The sequence below is a fragment of the Rattus norvegicus genome, chromosome 3, assembly GCF_036323735.1.
Source record: "Rattus norvegicus strain BN/NHsdMcwi chromosome 3, GRCr8, whole genome shotgun sequence".
NCBI lineage: Eukaryota > Metazoa > Chordata > Mammalia > Rodentia > Muridae > Rattus > Rattus norvegicus.
In genome coordinates, this window is record NC_086021.1 from 96,584,348 (window position 1) to 96,602,676 (window position 18,329).

An 18,329-nucleotide genomic window follows, 5' to 3' on the forward strand; every position below is an offset into this window, starting at 1 on the left:
TACATTTCGATTGTTATTCCCTTTCCAGGTTTCCAGGCAAACATCCTCCTCCCCTTCTCCATGGGTGTTCCCCTCCCCATCCTCCCCCCATTATCGCCCTCCCCCCAACAATCACTTTCGCTGGGGGTCCAGTCTTGGCAGGCCCAAGGGCTTCCCCTTCCACTGGGTGCTCTTACTAGGCTATTCATTGCTACCTATGAGGTTGTAGCCCAATCACCTGAGTTTTTTTATTTTAGCCATTCTGACAGCTGTAATGTGGAAACTCAGGGTTGTTTTGATTTGCATTTCCTTGATAACTAAAGATGTTGAACATTTCTTTAGGTGTTTCTCAGACATTCGATATTCCTCAGCTGTGAATTCTTTGTTTAGCTCTGAACCCCATTTTTAATAGGGTTATTTGGCTCTCTGGAGTCTAACTTCCTGAATTCTTTGTATATTTTGGATATTAACCCTCTAGATGTAGGGACGGTAAAGATCTTTTCCCAATCTTTTGACTGCTGTTTTGTCCTAATGACACTGACTTTTGCCTTATAGAAGCTTTGCAGTTTTATGAGACCCAATAAAACAGGTAAAGGAGTTCAAAGAAATACATATTGGAAAGAGAGACGTCAAAGTATCAGTATTTATGAATATATGATAGTACATATAAGCGACTTCTAAAATTCTACCACAGAACTCATACAGCTACTAAACACCTTCAGCAAAGTGGCTGGATTTAAAATTGACTCATAGAAATCAGTAACCCTCCTTTATACAAATGATAAACAGACTGAGAAAGAAATTAGGGAAATAGTACCCTTTAAGAAAAAGAACACCCTTTATAACTGGCACAAAAATTTTAAACATCTTGGTGTAACTCTAGTGAAGTAAGTGAAAGATCTGTATGACAACAACTTCAGGTTCCTGAAGAAGAGATGGAAGAACTCAGAAAATGGAGTGAACTTCCATACTCATGGATCAGCAGGATTAACATATTGAAAATGGTCGTCTTACCAAGAGCAATCTATAGATTCAGTGCAATCCCACCAAAACTCCAACACAGTTTTTTATGTCTTGAAAGTTCAATTCTCAACTTCGTATGGAAAATCCAAAGATCAAAGTATGGCCAAAACTATCCTAAACAATAACAGAATCATGATCCCTGACCTCAAACTGCATTACAGAGCAATAAGGATTAAAAATTGACAAGTTAATCAATGGAATAGATAAAAAGACATAGAAATACATCCACACACCTATGGACACTTGATTTTTGACATAGAAAGCAATACCACATGACGGAAAAAAGAAAGCATCTTCAACAAATGGTGCTGGTCTAACTGCATATGGACATGTAGAAGAATGCAAACAGATCCATATATCACGCTACACAAGACTCGTCCAAGAGGATCAAAGTCCTTAACATAAAACTGAATACACTAAATATCACAGAAGCTAAAGAGGGAAATACCCTTAAACACATTGGTAGAGGAGACAATATCCTGATCAGAACACAAATGGCTCAGGCTCTATCACTAACAATTGATACATGAGGCCTATTCAAACTGAATAGCTTCTGTAAAGCAAAGAACACTGTCAATACAAAATGATAGCCTGCAGATTAGGGAAGGAACTCTGCCAACCCTACACCTGACAGAGAGCTAATATCCAAAATGATAAAGAACTCAAGAAATTTGCAATCAACAACCCAAATAACTCAATTTTAAAAATGGAGTACAGATCTAAGCAGAGAATTCTCAAATCAGGAATCTCAAATGGCTTAGAAGCATTTTAAGAAAATTTCAAAGTCCTTAGTCATCAGCAAAAGGCAAATCACACAATCAAAACAATTCTGAGGTTCTATTTTTCACCCATCAAAAATGGCTAAGATTAAAATTTAAGGGATAGCACATGCTAGGAATGATATGGAGCAAGGGGAACAGTCCTCCACTGCTGGTGGGAGAGCAAATTTGTAAAACCACTTCAGAAACAATTTAGCAGTTTCTCAGAAAAATGAGAATAGTTCTACCTCAAGACCCAGCTATACTATTTCTGGGCATATACCTAAAGATGTTTCCTCAACTATGGTCATAGCAGTTTTATTTCTAATTGACAGAAACTTGAAACAACCTAGATGTCCCTCAATTGAAGAATAAACAAGGAAATGTCCATCTACATAATGCAGTGCTATACAGCTATTAAAAGCAAAGACATCATGAATTTTGCAGGACAATGTATGGCCTTTGAGATCCTGAGTGAAGTAACCAAGTCCCAAAAGGACATCCATGTTGTGTACTCACTTATGTGTGGATATTAAACATAAAATACAGGATTTTCAAGATGTACTCCACTGACCCAAAGAAGCCAAACAAAAAAGGACGACACACGTGAGGAGGCTTGAATCTCACTTAGAAGGGAAAATAAAATATTCATAAGAGGCAAACGAAGGGAGGGAACTTGGTGGCAGATGTACCTGATCATTTTATTTCATTAGTAGTGACGCTCACTGTGGGCAATAGTGTAAGAGTAGTTAAGAAAGTTCATGTTTCCTTTTGTAATTAACAAGTATCTGTCAAGACACACTGAGAGAGGTCACTACAAAAGTTTTTGAAGTCAAGTATTTGATATTTCAAGAGTATATTCATAAGAAAAATATTCTAATTAACCTTGTGAATAAAATATTTCTTCCACATGTCACAGTAAATTATCATAGAAATTGTATCTAAACCAAAATAAGTAGAGTCTGACATTCTGATGCAAATATTTACTACAGTATTATCGATAGTGGTAAGAATGCAAACAGTCTAAAATAGGTAAATATACAGCAATATTTTAGAGATAGGACCCAATATACAATATTTTAGAGGATATTTATCAGCTACAATAATGCTAAATGAGCCTTCCGGGCCCTCAGTGCTCATCAGTTTAGACTCAGCACCATTCCAATCCCAATAGCCATGATCCAGACTCTATTTCTCATCTGCTTTCATTGTCCTGAACCATAGATCCTTCATGGCTTTCTTCACTTCCGCACTTCTCAGGGAGTAGATGAGAGGATTGAGGAGGGGGGTTATCACCGTGTAGAACACAGCTATTATCTTGTCTACAGGCAGGGTATCAGAAGGCCTCGAATAGATGAAGACACATGGACCAAAGAACAATATAACCACAGTGACATGGGACCCACAGGTGGACAGAGCTTTGCGCCGTCCCTCAGCACTCTGAGTTCTCAGGTGGAACAAGATGACCACGTAGGATGCTAAGAGGACCACAAAGCTGATCACAGACAGTGTCCCCGCATTGGCAACAATCAGCAGACCAATGAGGAAGGTGTCTGAGCAGGCAAGTTTAAGAAGAGGAAGCACATCACAAAAATAATGGTCAATGGTATTGGGTCCACAGAAGGGCAAAGGAAAGATGAGAACTATTTGGGCAAAAGAATGCACAAATCCTCCCGTCCATGCTGTTCCCACAAGGACTATACACACCTTTCGGTTCATGATGCTGGTGTAGTGCAGGGGCTTGCAGATGGCCACATAGCGGTCATAGGCCATCACTGTGAGCAGGAAAATCTCAATGCCACCAAAGTAGTGGAGGAAGAAAAGCTGTGTCATGCAGCCCCACACAGATATGGATTTCTTTTCAGCAAGGAGATCCAAGATGAGTTTGGGGGCTGTCGTGGAGGAATAACAGATCTCCACAAAGGAGAGGGAGCTGAGGAAGAAGTACATTGGGGATCCAAGATTTCTGCTGACTGCCACAGTGACCACCATAAGAAGATTCCCAAGCACAATGGCCATGTACAAGAGCAGAAATAGCACAAAGCAAACTCTCTGCACCTCTTTATTGGGAGAGAGTCCCAGGAAAATGAACTCAGTCACATTGAATAGGTCAGCCATGAGGGAGCAAGTTGGGTGGTACGATCTGAAATGATACAAAAGACTTCATGAAATAGATAATTTAAATAAAATCTTTTCCAGAAAACATTGACCTAAGTATTAAAAGATAAAAAGGAGTTAATAATTAAAATAAAAGTGTACCAAAGAGAGAGAGAAAGTGTGAGTGCATTCCGTATAGCTGCAATTATGGAGAAATCGACTAAATGTAAAGCTAAAGACAGAATATTCCTGATATATGAAGGCTAGTTAGGACTTTGAACTTTACCTACAATCAAGGAGGAATCATTAAGGATATCTCACCCTATGAGCAAATGATCTTGTTGCACAGAGTGATGTCAAAGAGGGGTGACCATTCATAAACTCAAATAAATCCACTCATTGTTCAATAAGGGGCAGACAGGAGAGTGTTGACATATCCAAGTTAGATAATTTTGTCATACTTTTGACATCCTGTGTTTTCCACTAAAGGTTTCCTTCTTTGCCATTCTCCTGGTTCATTTTCCTATCTTGGTTTGCAGGGTGGTGGTCTTCACCCCTCACATATTTATTAGGGCCTTCAGAAGATATGGCCATGATACACCTCCCTTGACATTCAACACCTCTTAAGACACCCACCAGCCTATACAGTCATAGTCTGTGACCTTCTTCCTGTTTCTCCTCCAAATCCTTAATGTCTATAGTCATCTAATTGAAGAAGCCATCATAATCCAGCTCATGCTCAATTATCTTCTTTTCTGGCATGCTCATTTCCTCCAAATATGTGTCCTCAGTGTCAGTAGTCTGTCATTCTTTTAAAGTGCTCACTCATGCTCAGGGTTGCCCTTACCTAGAGACATCTATCTCCTCAGGAAATCATCCGGACTGCCACTGCCACTAACTGATTTGGAAAGTATCCTGGTATGCACTAGACAGGTGCAAAGTAGTTGAGGACGGTATGCATCCTCAGAGCCTCTCCTACAAGACTCCAGAGTAGGAGCCAGATGGCGTCCATTCATATTACAAAGCTCATCTTCCTTCAAGTCTCAGACTGGTGAGGTGATTGACTTTCCTATAGGTCAAAAGGGACACAGTAGAGCAAACATAGAAACAAAAAGAAGGTGAACACCAAAAATCCATTTATGAAGGAAGGTACTGCTCACAAGCCAGACTCCTGTCCTCATACATTCAGATTTCCTACAATGGCAATTCTGTGATTTCTAGAAAGTACTTTAAATTCTTAGAGGATAATATTCCAAATGATATAATACAGAGACACATACTACAGGAATTGAGACCATAAATCTCTACCCAGTCTCCTGGTACAAGTTCTCTTCAAATGTCTCTTTGTGTTTCTATCAGAGATAGAAACTCCACATCCTCCCACATCCATAGGTCCTCACAGTCAGTGGCCACATTTACCTCATGACATTTTGGAATCAGAGCACTTACCACACTGAATAGCAATTATCTATGCAGTCATCTCTCTAGCTATAGTATGATCTTCCTAAAGGGAGAGGCTGTTCCTTTCTTACCACTTCACAGCTAGTATGTGAAGTGTTTATGAATTTCATGGCACCCCTCCCTTTTCTGTCCTAATATATTCAGCCATCACATACGAAAGATGCCCCTGAACACAAAGCTAAAGCCACAGCAAAGTTTATGTAATTTTGCTACTCTCAATATACAGATGCAAAAGCAGTTTCTGGACTCATGCTGTTTCTCTGTGAGCCAATGGAGAAGCACTAAGCCAACTATGACCTAGCCCTGCCTCCCTGGAGTACCAGGATAGAACTGCTTCCCTTGCAGTTTTAAACTTAAGACCTCAAATATACCTGATTTTTCAAATAAAGAAAAGCATAGTTGCCTCAGATGTGCCATAGAAATCTGAGCACTCAGACAGCTCAGTCTTAAGTTCACACGGCATAGATGACATCTAGGGAGAGGACATGATCAGATGAGAGGAAGGAGATCCCCAGAGATGTGCACTATCTCCCCTTCATAATAATGCCTAATAATGCCTCATGGGAAGCAGGACTTCAAAAGCTTCTATAGGAAACAATATTAAAAGTCAGAGATAGACGCAAAACAGTTGAACTCACCCATTGTTCAGAGAACACTGACCCACATGAGTCACATGTTAACAGGTGACCTATTCATGATAAATTTAATCTGCTGACTTCACATAAAATTTCACTACTGACATGCATGGACCAAGAAGTAGGAAACATTCATGTCAAAAATTTTCAAAGGACATCTCATTGTCTGTGGTGAATATATGTGTATATCAAAATCAAACAAACAGGGGCTCGAGACCCCATATGTACAACAATGCCAAGCAACCAGAGCTTCCAGGGACTAAGCCACTACCTAAAGACTATACATGGACTGACCCTGGACTCTGACCTCATAGGTAGCAATGAATATCCTAGTAAGAGCACCAGTGGAAGGGGAAGCCCTGGGTCCTGCTAAGACTGAACCCCCAGTGAACTAGACTGTTGGGGGGAGGGCGGCAATGGGGGGAGGGTTGGGAGGGGAACACCCATAAGGAAGGGGAGGGGGGAGGGGTATGTTTGCCCGGAAACCAAAGAATTATTATTAAGTATTAAATAAATTTTAAAAAAAATCAAACAAACAAAATAGGATAAAATAGGGACTATGAGACAGGCTTGGTTTTGCCTCAAAGAAGGATCTAGTTCTGTCTAAAGGCATGTTCCCATTGTTCTACCTCATTGAGAAGAAAAATTCCAAAAACATTATGAGAGTAGATGACTGGCCCATTCTGAGACCCAACCCACAGCAAGCACCCATCCTGACACTATTAATAATACTCTGTTATGTTTGCACACAGGTATCTAATAGGCTTCCCCTAGCAGCTGACTCAGACAAATGCAGAGACCCACAGCCAAACAGTAGATGCAGCTTGGGGACTCCTATGGAAGAATAATGGGAATGATTACAGTTTGAAAGGGAATAGTAACTCCACAGGAAGATGAACAAAGTGAACTAACTTGGACTTAGTGCTCTCAGAGACTAAACCACCAACCAAAGTACATACATGGGCTGGACCTAGTCCTCCTTATACATATGTACCAGATGTGCAGCTTGGTCTTCATGTGGGACCAAACAACTGGAGCAGGGGTAATTTCAAAGCTTTTGTCTTTATATAGGATATGTTCTTCTAGCTGGGCTGCCTTGTCTGGCCTCAGCAGGAGAGGAAGTGCCTAACCCACACAGAGACTTGATATGCCAGAGTGGAGGGATACCCAGCAGGGCCCCACCAGCTTAGAAGAAAAGGGGATGGGAGATGGGGGAAAGGTTGTGGGAGGGGTGACTGGGGGTAGGGACTGGGATGTAAAGTGAAAAAATAAAAATAAATTAATTTTAAAATAATAAGGCAAAGGATAGAGAGAAACATCTTGCAAGGCATTACACACACTCAAACCTCACAAAGATTGGACCAAACTGAAGAGGACATAGCTCTGCCCTTGAGATATCCTGGTATAGAGAAAAATTAATTCTCTATGAGCTGATAACCATTAAAAATATCAGGTTGGTAGATTGCATGAGACTTTGTGCAATACTGAAGTTCCTTGTGATCAAATGTCTTCAAGATAGTATAAAAGCATTGTTTTCAAACAAAATATCCTCTACTGAAGTGTGACTGAGAAAAACTCACCCTTGAATAAAAAGTAAACAAACATGCATTAAATTCAAAAGATTGAAACAAATATTGAACAAATTCAAACAAAGAGGATGATTTAATTAACCCTGTTTATTCACATTTAGGTTTCAATTTATTTATCAATTAATTCGGTCCATTTTACTTACTTAACAAAAACAACAACTAAACAAAAGATAAAGCTGGTAAATTAATGCAGAACTAGAGGAGAGTTTTGCACGCTAGTATTTAATGAACACATTTTCTCCATGCTAAAACAAGAACACCTGTCTTCTGCCCTTGGTCTCTATGATAATGAGAGAAGGCATGAATTCTACCAGGACACTAAGCCTTAACTGGTCTAATAAGATGACTCAACAGATAAACACACTTGCTACCAAGCCTGTACCCCAAGTTGTGTGTGCAGTGTCATGGTTGAAAGAAGTATGGAACCCATAGCCTCACGTGTTTGAATATGTGGCAGATAGGGAGTGGCACTATTAGGAGAGGTGTTCTTGTTAAAGGAAATGTGTCATTGTGTGAATGGCTTTGCGATCTCATATAGCTCTGACTGAGCCTCTCAAGAGACAGCTATATCAGGCTCCAGTCAACATGTACTTTCTGCATTCAGCAATATTATATAGTTTTAGTGCCTGTATATATAGGGGCTGTAAACCCAGGTGGGGCAGGTTCTGAATGGCCATTCCTTCAGTCTCTGCTCCAAACTTTGTCTCCACATCCCCTCCTATGAATATTTTTGTTCCCCCTTTTAAGAAGGACTGAAACATTCCACTGTAGTCAATCTTCTTGAGCTTCCTGTGGTCTGTGGATTTTATCTTGGGTGATTGAGCTTTTTGGCTAATGTCCACTTATCAGTGAGTGCATACCATGCGTGTTTTTTCTAATTAGGTTACCTCACGCAGGGCGATATTTTCTAGTTCCATCCAGTTGCCTATGAATTTCATGAAGTCATTGTTTTGATAACTGAATAGTACTCCATTGTGTAGATATACTACATTTTCTGTATCCATTCCTCTATTGAAGGGCATCTGGGTTCTTACCAGCTTCTGGCTATTATAAATAAGGCTCCTATGAACATAGTTGAGCATGTATCCTTGTTATATGTTGGAGCTTCTTTTGGGTACAGGACCAGAACTGGTATAGCTGGGTCCTCAGCTAGTACAATATCTAATTTTCTAAGGAACCACCAGACTGATTTCCAAAGTGGTTGTACCAGCTTGCAATCCCACCAACAATGGAAGAGTGTTCTTCTTTCTCTACACCCTCTTCAATATCTGTTGTCACCTGAGGGTTTTTTTTTTTTCATCTTTATTAACTTGGGTATTTCTTACTTACATTTCGATTGTTATTCCCTGTCCCGGTTTCCAAGCCAACATCCTCTTCCCCTTCTCTATGGGTGTTCGCCTCCCCATCCTCCCCCCTTTATACCCCTCCCCCTAACAATCACTTTCACTGGGGTTCCAGTCTTGGCAGGCCCTAGGGCTTCCCCTTCCACTGGTGCTCTTACTAGGCTATTCATTGCTACCTGTGAGCTTGGAGCACAATCACCTGAGTTTTTAATTTTAGCCATTCTGAATGGTGTAAGGTGGAATCTCAGGGTTGTTTTGATTTGCATTTCCCTGATGACTAAAGATGTTGAACATTTCTTTAGGTCCTTCTCAGCCATTTGATATTCCTCAGCTGGGAATTCTTTGTTTAGCTCTGAACTCCATTTTTAATAGAGTTATTTGGCTCTCTGGAGTATAACTTCCTGAATTCTTTGTATATTTTGGATATCAACCCTCTATCAGAAGTAGGGACGGTAAAGATCTTTTCCCAATCTTTTGACTGCTGTTTTGTCCTAATGACAGTGTCTTTTGCCTTACAGAAGCTTTGCAGTTTTATGGCACCCAATTTGTCAATTCTTGATCTTAGAGCATAAATGAAGAGAAACTTAAAGCAATTCCACTAAAATCAGGGACAAGACAAGGCTTGTCTATTCAGTTTAGTACTTGAAATTCTCATCAGAGCAATAAAACATGTAAAGGAGATCAAAAAGATACATATTGGAAAGAGAGACGTCAAAGTATCAGTATTTGAGAATATATGATAGTACATATAAGATTTTTCTAAAATTCTACCACAAAACTCATACAGCTACTAAACACCTTCAGCAAAGTGGTTGGATTTAAAATTGACTCATAGAAATCAGTAACCCTCCTTTATACAAATGATAAACAGACTGAGAAAGAAATTAGGGAAATAGTACCCTTTAAGAAAAAGAACACCCTTTATGACAGGCAAAAAAATTTTAAATATCTTGGTGTAACTCTAGTGAAGTAAGTGAAAGATCTGTATGACAACAACTTCAGGTTCCTGAAGAAGAGATGGAAGAACTCAGAAAATGGAGTGAACTTCCATACTCATGGATCAGCAGGACTAACATATTGAAAATGGTCATCTTACCAAGAGCAATCTATAGATTCAATGCAATCCCACCAAAATTCAGACACATTTTTTTATATGTCTTGAAAGTTCAATTCTCAACTTCATATGGAAAATCCTAAGATCAAAGTATGGCCAAAACTATCATAAACAATAACAGAATCACGATCCCTGACCTCAAGCTGCATTACAGAGCAATAAGGATTAAAAATTGACAAGTTAATCAATGGAATAGATAAAAAGACATAGAAATACATCCACACACCTATGGACACTTGATTTTTGACATAGAAAGCAATACCACATGATGGAAAAAAGAAAGCATCTTCAACAAATGGTTCTGGTCTAACTGCATATGGACATGTAGAAGAATGCAAACAGATCCATATATATCACCCTACACAAAACTCAAGTCCAAGTGGATCAAAGTCCTCAACATAAAATTGAATACACTAAATATCACAGAAGCTAAAGAGGGAAATACCCTTAAACGCATTGGTAGAGGGGACAATTTCCTGATCAGAACACAAATGGCTCAGGCTCTATCACTAACAATTGATACATGAGGCCTATTCAAACTGAATAGCTTCTATAAAGCAAAGAACACTGTCAATAGTACAAAATGATAGCCTGCAGATTAGGGAAGGAACTCTGCCAACCCTACACCTGACAGAGAGCTAATATCCAAAATGATAAAGAACTCAAGAAATTTGCAATCAACAACCCAAATAACTCAATTTTAAAAATGGAGTACAGATCTAAGCAGAGAATTCTCAAATCAGGAATCTCAAACGGCTTAGAAGCATTTTAAGAAAATTTCAAAATCCTTAGTCATCAGCAAAAGGCAAATCACACAATCAAAAAAATTCTGAGGTTCTATTTTTCACCCATCAAAAATGGCTAAGATTAAAATTTAAGGGATAGCACATGCTAGGAATGATATGGAGCAAGGGGAACAGTCCTCCACTGCTGGTGGGAGAGCAAATTTGTAAAACCACTTCAGAAACAATTTAGCAGTTTCTCAGAAAAATGAGAATAGTTCTACCTCAAGACCCAGCTATACTATTTCTGGGCATATACCCAAAGATGTTTCATCCACAAAGACACTTCCTCAACTATGGTCATAGCTTTTTATTTCTAATTGACAGAAACTTGAAACAACCTAGATGTCCCTCAATTGAATAATAAACAAGGAAATGTCAATCTACATAATGCAGTGCTATACAGCTATTAAAAGCAAAGACATCATGAATTTTGCAGACCAATGTATGGCCTTTAAGAATATGATCCTGAGATCCTGAGTGAAGTAACCAAGTCCCAAAAGGACATCCATGTTGTGTACTCACTTATGTGTAGATATTAAACATAAAATACAGGATTTTCAAGATGTACTCCACTGACCCAAAGAAGCCAAACAAAAAAGGACGACACACGTGAGGAGGCTTGAATCTCACTTAGAAGGGAAAATAAAATATTCATAAGAGGCAAACGAAGGGAGGGAACTTGGTGGCAGATGTACCTGATCATTTTATTTCATTAGTAGTGACGCTCACTGTGGGCAATAGTGTAAGAGTAGTTAAGAAAGTTCATGTTTCCTTTTGTAATTAACAAGTATCTGTCAAGACACACTGAGAGAGGTCATTACAAAAGTTTTTGAAGTTAAGTATTTGATATTTCAAGAGTATATTCATAAGAAAAAATATTCTAATTAACCTTATGAATAAAATATTTCTTCCACATGTCACAGTAAATTACCATAGAAATTGTATCTAAACCAAAATAAATATAGTCTGACACTCTGATGCAAATATTTACTACAGTATTATCGATAGTGGTAAGAAAGCAAACAGTCTAAAATAGGTAAATATACAGCAATATTTTAGAGATAGGACCTAATGTACAATATTTTAGAAGATATTTATCAGCTATGATAATGCTAAATGAGCCTTCCGGGCCCTCAGTGCTCATCAGTTTAGACTCAGCATCATTCCAATCCCAATAGCCAATATCCAGACTCTATTTCTCATCTGCTTTCATAGTCCTGAACCATAGATTCTTCATGGCTTTCTTCACTTCCGCACTTCTCAGGGAGTAGATGAGAGGATTGAGGAGGGGGGTTATCACCGTGTAGAACACAGCTATCATCTTGTCTACAGGCAGGGTATCAGAACGCCTCGAATAGATGAAGACACATGGACCAAAAAACAATATAACCACAGTGACATGGGACCCACAGGTGGACAGAGCTTTGCGCCGTCCCTCAGCACTCAGAGTTCTCAGGTGGAACAAGATGACCACGTAGGATGCTAAGAGGACCACAAAAATGATCACAGACAGTGTTCCCGCATTGGCAACAATCAGCAGACCAATGAGGAAGGTGTCTGAGCAGGCAAGTTTAAGAAGAGGAAGCACATCACAAAAATAATGGTCAATGGTATTGGGTCCACAGAAGGGCAAAGGAAAGATGAGAACTATTTGGGCAAAAGAATGCACAAATCCTCCCGTCCATGCTGTTCCCACAAGGACTATACACACCTTTCGGTTCATGATGCTGGTGTAGTGCAGGGGCTTGCAGATGGCCACATAGCGGTCATAGGCCATCACTGTGAGCAGGAAAATCTCAATGCCACCAAAGTAGTGGAGGAAGAAAAGCTGTGTCATGCAGCCCCACACAGATATGGATTTCATTTCAGCTAGGAGATCCAAGATGAGTTTGGGGGCTGTCGTGGAGGAATAACAGATCTCCACAAAGGAGAGGGAGCTGAGGAAGAAGTACATTGGGGATCCAAGATTTCTGCTGACTGCCACAGTGACCACCATAAGAAGATTCCCAAGCACAATGGCCATGTACAAGAGCAGAAATAGCACAAAGCAAACTCTCTGCACCTCTTTATTGGGAGAGAGTCCCAGGAAAATGAACTCAGTCACATTGAATAGGTCAGCCATGAGGGAGCAAGTTGGTACGATCTGAAATGATACAAAAGACTTCACGAAATAGATAATTTAAATAAAATCTTTTCCAGAAAACATTGACCTAAGTATTAAAAGATAAAAAGGAGTTAATAATTAAAATAAAAGTGTACCAAAGAGAGAGAGAAAATGTGAGTGCATTCTGTATGGCTGCAATTATGGAGAAAGCGACTAAATGTAAAGCTGAAGACAGAATATCCCCGATATATGAAGGCTAGTTAGGACTTTGGACTTTACCTACAATCAAGGAGGAATCATTAAGGATATCTCACCCTATGAGCAAATGATCTTGTTGCACAGAGTGATGTCAAAGAGGGGTGACCATTCATAAACTCAAATAAATCCACTCATTGTTCAATAAGGGGCAGACAGGAGAGTGTTGACATATCCAAGTTAGGTAATTTTGTCATACTTTTGACATCCTGTGTTTTCCACTAAAGGTTTCCTTCTTTGCCATTCTCCTGGTTCATTTTCCTATCTTGGTTTGCAGGGTGGTGGTCTTCACCCCTCACATATTTATTAGGGCCTTCAGAAGATATGGCCATGATACACCTCCCTTGACATTCAACACCTCTTAAGACACCCACCAGCATATACAGTCATAGTCTGTGACCTTCTTCCTGTTTCTCCTCCAAATCCTTAATGTCTATAGTCATCTAATTGAAGAAGCCATCATAATCCAGCTCATGCTCAATTATCTTCTTTTCTGGCATGCTCATTTCCTCCAAATATGTGTCCTCAGTGTCAGTAGTCTGTCATTCTTTTAAAGTGCTCGCTCATGCTCAGGGTTGCCCTTACCTAGAGACATCTATCTCCTCAGGAAATCATCCGGACTGCCACTGCCACTAACTGATTTGGAAAGTATCCTGGTATGCACTAGACAGGTGCAAAGTAGTTGAGGATGGTATGCATCCCCAGAGCCTCTCCTACAAGACTCCAGAGTAGGAGCCAGATGGCGTCCATTCATATTACAAAGCTCATCTTCCTTCAAGTCTCAGACTGGTGAGGTGATTGACTTTCCTACAGGTCAAAGGGACACAGTAGAGCAAACATAGAAACAAAAAGAAGGTGAACACCAAAAATCCATTTATGAAGGAAGGTACTGCTCACAAGCCAGACTCCTGTCCTCATACATTCAGATTTCCTACAATGGCAATTCTGTGATTTCTAGAAAGTACTTTAAATTCTTAGAGGATAATATTCCAAATGATATAATACAGAGACACATACTACAGGAATTGAGACCATAAATCTCTACCCAGTCTCCTGGTACAAGTTCTCTTCAAATGTCTCTTTGTGTTTCTATCAGAGATAGAAACTCCACATCCTCCCACATCCATAGGTCCTCACAGTCAGTGGCCCCATTTACCTTATGACATTTTGGAATCAGAGCACTTACCACACTGAATAGCAATTATCTATGCAGTCATCTCTCTAGCTATAGTATGATCTTCCTAAAGGGAGAGGCTGTTCCTTTCTTACCACTTCACAGCTAGTATGTGAAGTGTTTATGAATTTCATGCACCCCTCCCTTTTCTGTCCTAATATATTCAGCCATCACATATGAAAGATGCCCCCGAAGACAAAGCTAAAGCCACAGCAAAGTCCATGTAATTTTGCTGCTCTGAATATACAGATGCAAAAGCAGTTTCTGAACTCATGCTGTTTCTCTGTGACCAATGGAGAAGCACTAAGCCAACTATGACCTACTCCTGCCTCCCTGGAGTACCAGGATAGACCTGCTCCCCTTGCAGTTTTAAACTTAAGACCTCAAATCTACCTGATTTTTCAAGTAAAAGAAAAGCAGACGTGCCACGGATGTGCCATAGAAATCTGAGCACTCAGACAGCTCAGTCTTAAGTTCACACTGCATCATAGATGACATCTAGGGAGAGGACATGATCAGATGAGAGGAAGGAGATCCCCAGAGATGTGCACTATCTCCCCTTCATAATAATGCCTAATAATGCCTCATGGGAAGCAGGACTTCAAAAGCTTCTATAGGAAACAATATTAAAAGACAGAGATAAACACAAAACAGTTGAACTCACCCATTGTTCAGAGAACACTGACCCACATGAGTCACATGTTAAGAGATGACCTATTCATTATAAATTTAATCTGCTGACTTAACGTAAAATGGCACTACTGACATGCACTGCCCAAGAATTAGGAAACATTCATGTCAAAAATTTTCAAAGGACATCTCATTGTGGTGAAAATAATAATTATATATATATATATAAATTGAATAAACAAAATAGTATAAAATGGGGGCTATCAGCCAGGTATGGTTTTTCCTCAAAGCAGGTTCTAGTTCTTCTGTCTAAAGGCACTTTCCCATGTTCTACCTGATTGAGAAGAAAAATTCCAATGACATTACGAAAGTAGATCATTGCCAACCAATGACTGGCCCAACCTGAGACCCATCCCACGGCAACACCGATCCTGACATTATTGATGATACTCTGTTATGTTTGCACACCAGTATCTAACAAGATTTACCTAGCAGCTGACTCAGACAAATGCAGAGACCCACAGCCAAACAGTGGATGCAGTTTGGGGACTCCTATGGAAGAATAATGGGAATGATTACAGCTTGAAAGGGAATAGGAACTCAACAGGAAGATCAACAAAGTGAACTAACTTGGACCTTGGTGCTCTCAGAGACTAAACCACCAACCAAAGTACATACATGGGCTGGACATAGTCCTCCTTATACATATGTACCAGATGTGCAGCTTGGTCTTCATGTGGGACCAAACAACTGGAGCAGGGGCAATTTCAAAGCTTCTGTCTTTATATAGGATATGTTCTTCTAGCTGGGCTGCCTTGTCTGGCCTCAGCAGGAGAGGAAGTGCCTAACCCATACAGAGACTTGATATGCTAGAGTGGAGGGATACCCAGCAGGGCCCCACCAGCTTAGAAGAAAAGGGGATGGGAGATGGGGGAAAGATTATGGGAGGGGTGACTGGGGGCAGGGACTGGGATGTAAAGTGAAAAAATAAAAATAAATTAATTTTAAAAACTAAGGCCGGGGTTGGGGATTTAGCTCAGTAGTAAGCTAAAGCAAGCGTAAGACCCCGGGTTCAGTCTCCAGCTCTGGAAAAAAAAAATTGAGGCCAAGAATAGAAAGAAATATCTTACAAGGCATTAGACACACTAAAACCTCACAAAGATTAGACCAAACTGAAGAAGACATAGCTCTGCCATTGAGATATTCTGGTATAGAGAAAAATGAATTCTCTATGAGCTGATAACCATTAAAAATATCAGGTTGGTAGATTGCATGAGACTTTGTGCGATAGTGAAGTTCCTTGTGATCAAATGTCTTCAAGATAGTGTAAAAGCATTGTTTTCAAACAAAATATCCTCTAAGGAAATGTGACTGAGAAAGACTCAACCTTGAATAAAAAGTAAACAAACATGCATTAAATTCAAACTAATTATTAATAAGAAAACCATAAAACCTGCTAAGATTTAAGAAAAAGGTGGAAAGTTCCCCTTTTCATATTCAACTCCTGAATCAAAACAAGGAATCACGAGAACAAATGAGTAGGATTAGAGTGGGAGAGATGGAGCTTGGTAAAAAGCACTGACTGCTCTTCCAGATCTAGTTCTGATTCCTGGCACACAGTGAGGCTAACAGCATCCATCTTTCTTTCTCTAGTTCCAGGGAATCTGATGCATCTGTTCTGGTCTTTTGGCTTGGTTTGGCTTGGTTTGACTTATTTGGCTTGGATTTGATGGCTTGGCTTGGTTTGGTTTAGTTTTTAGTTTGGGGATTCGGAGTTTTAGGCTTTTTTGACACAGGGTCTCTCTACATAGCCATGGCTGTCCTAGAACTTACTATGCAAACCATGCTGGCGTGAACTCACAGAGATTCACCTGCCTCTCTCTACAGAGTTCTGGGATTAAAGTTGTGCACAAACACTTTATAGGCGTAGCTTCTAGCAGTATTACTTGACACAATTTCACATAAAACTCTTTGACCATCTGGCTCTAACAATCTTTCAGAATCCTCTTTCTCAATGTAAAGTGAGCCTTCGGTGCAGAAGTGTTTAATAGATAATCACTGTGACTGGGTTCCAGAGCTGCAGCTTTGTTGGTGGTGGTTTTCTGTAGGCTCTCTGTCTGTTGCAAAGAGACATGTCCTTGATGGATGAAGGCTACACCTGACTGAGTATAAGGACACATGTTCCTAGATTGTTGCATATGGACTCTCCTCCATTTACCATTATTCCATTATTACTGAGTAGTTAACTAAGCTTGCATTTCAGAAATGGTCACTGATCTTGTCACTGGTCTTGTCACTGATGCGGTTCATAGGCATCATAGCTGAGTAGATCTGTTGATTGCTTCCCTCCTTTAGGAGCTAGCATGGTGCCTTCTGGTACCATAAAAGCTAGTCCTCAGGAAAGTGGCATTCAGATAAGTTCCAGCACATGGCTTTCTGAGTCCTGTGTCTGAAGGGCATGGAATCATTAGCAATAGGAATTTACCTTCTACTGGTGGGGAAAAAGCAAGGGCAAGAGCAATGTCCTGTTTGTTTGGGGGCATCTCTTGGATCAGTTGTAAAGCCCTGGCCAACAACTCGAAAGAGGGATCTCATGTCTGGAATTGGTGGGGAGGAGGTTGTTAGGTACTCTTTGAAGTCTTAGAAAGAGCATCTTCAGACAAGATAAGAGCTTTACTTTAGCTCTTTCCATTTTGTTTTTTTCTTAATCTATTTAATTATTATTCCTTAGTTCCCTGTTTGTTTTCAAACAAAAGACAGAAAGGAACAGAAAATGGGGATAAATGGAGAGATAGAAAGAGGGGAACCAGAAATCACAAAATATTATTTGAAAAAAACTATTTTCAATTTTAAAGAAAGAAAAATGTCATTAAAAGTATGTAGGTTTACTTATACACAGCATTATGTGTATTAAAGATTTATTATTTTAGCATCTTTGTGCAATGTTGTGTTGGGTCTTCCGTTTTGTTTCATTTATTTAAATGCCTACTTTTCTGTCAATAGGATATTGTTTTCATCAGTATAAATTTGTATTATATCTTAAGGTCTGAAATGGTAAGCTTTCTAGCATTATTCTTTTTGCTCAGGATTGTTTTTGCTATCCAGAGTTGTTGTTGTAAAACTATAAAAATAAAAAAAGTATTGGTGTTTTTTACCCCGCTAGGTCCAGCACCACAGTTCCCCATGATATCTTCTAGATATCTTGGCAGAAACACATCCAAACTCCTCTGCGGCCCAGTGTCTCCTGCCGCTGCACACTTTTCTACACTCAAACTGTCACATAAAAGAACACACAGCACAATAATCTTAGATCCAATTGATAAGATATAATTGCCCACTTAAACATACAAAGCCCGGTACCATCCATTAGGAACATTGATAA

The 18,329-nt window shown here is 39.7% G+C and overlaps 2 protein-coding genes across 2 annotated transcripts; both read right to left on the reverse strand.

The window, feature by feature from the left end:
* Positions 1-2,948: 2,948 nt before the first annotated feature.
* On the reverse strand, positions 2,949-3,878 carry Or4x11 (olfactory receptor family 4 subfamily X member 11). The gene has a single exon (NM_001000618.1). It carries the CDS (start codon positions 3,876-3,878, stop codon positions 2,949-2,951), a length of 930 nt encoding a protein of 309 aa, NP_001000618.1.
* An 8,098-nt stretch (positions 3,879-11,976) lies between these two features.
* Or4x11c (olfactory receptor family 4 subfamily X member 11C) lies at positions 11,977-12,906 on the reverse strand. The gene has a single exon (NM_001000617.1). It carries the CDS (start codon positions 12,904-12,906, stop codon positions 11,977-11,979), a length of 930 nt encoding a protein of 309 aa, NP_001000617.1.
* Positions 12,907-18,329: the final 5,423 nt, after the last annotated feature.

Coding starts and splice junctions, on each gene's coding strand:
- Or4x11c (NM_001000617.1), bottom strand. CDS start 12,906: ATGGCTGACCTATTCAATGTGACTGAGTTCATTTTCCTGGGACTCTCT.
- Or4x11 (NM_001000618.1), bottom strand. CDS start 3,878: ATGGCTGACCTATTCAATGTGACTGAGTTCATTTTCCTGGGACTCTCT.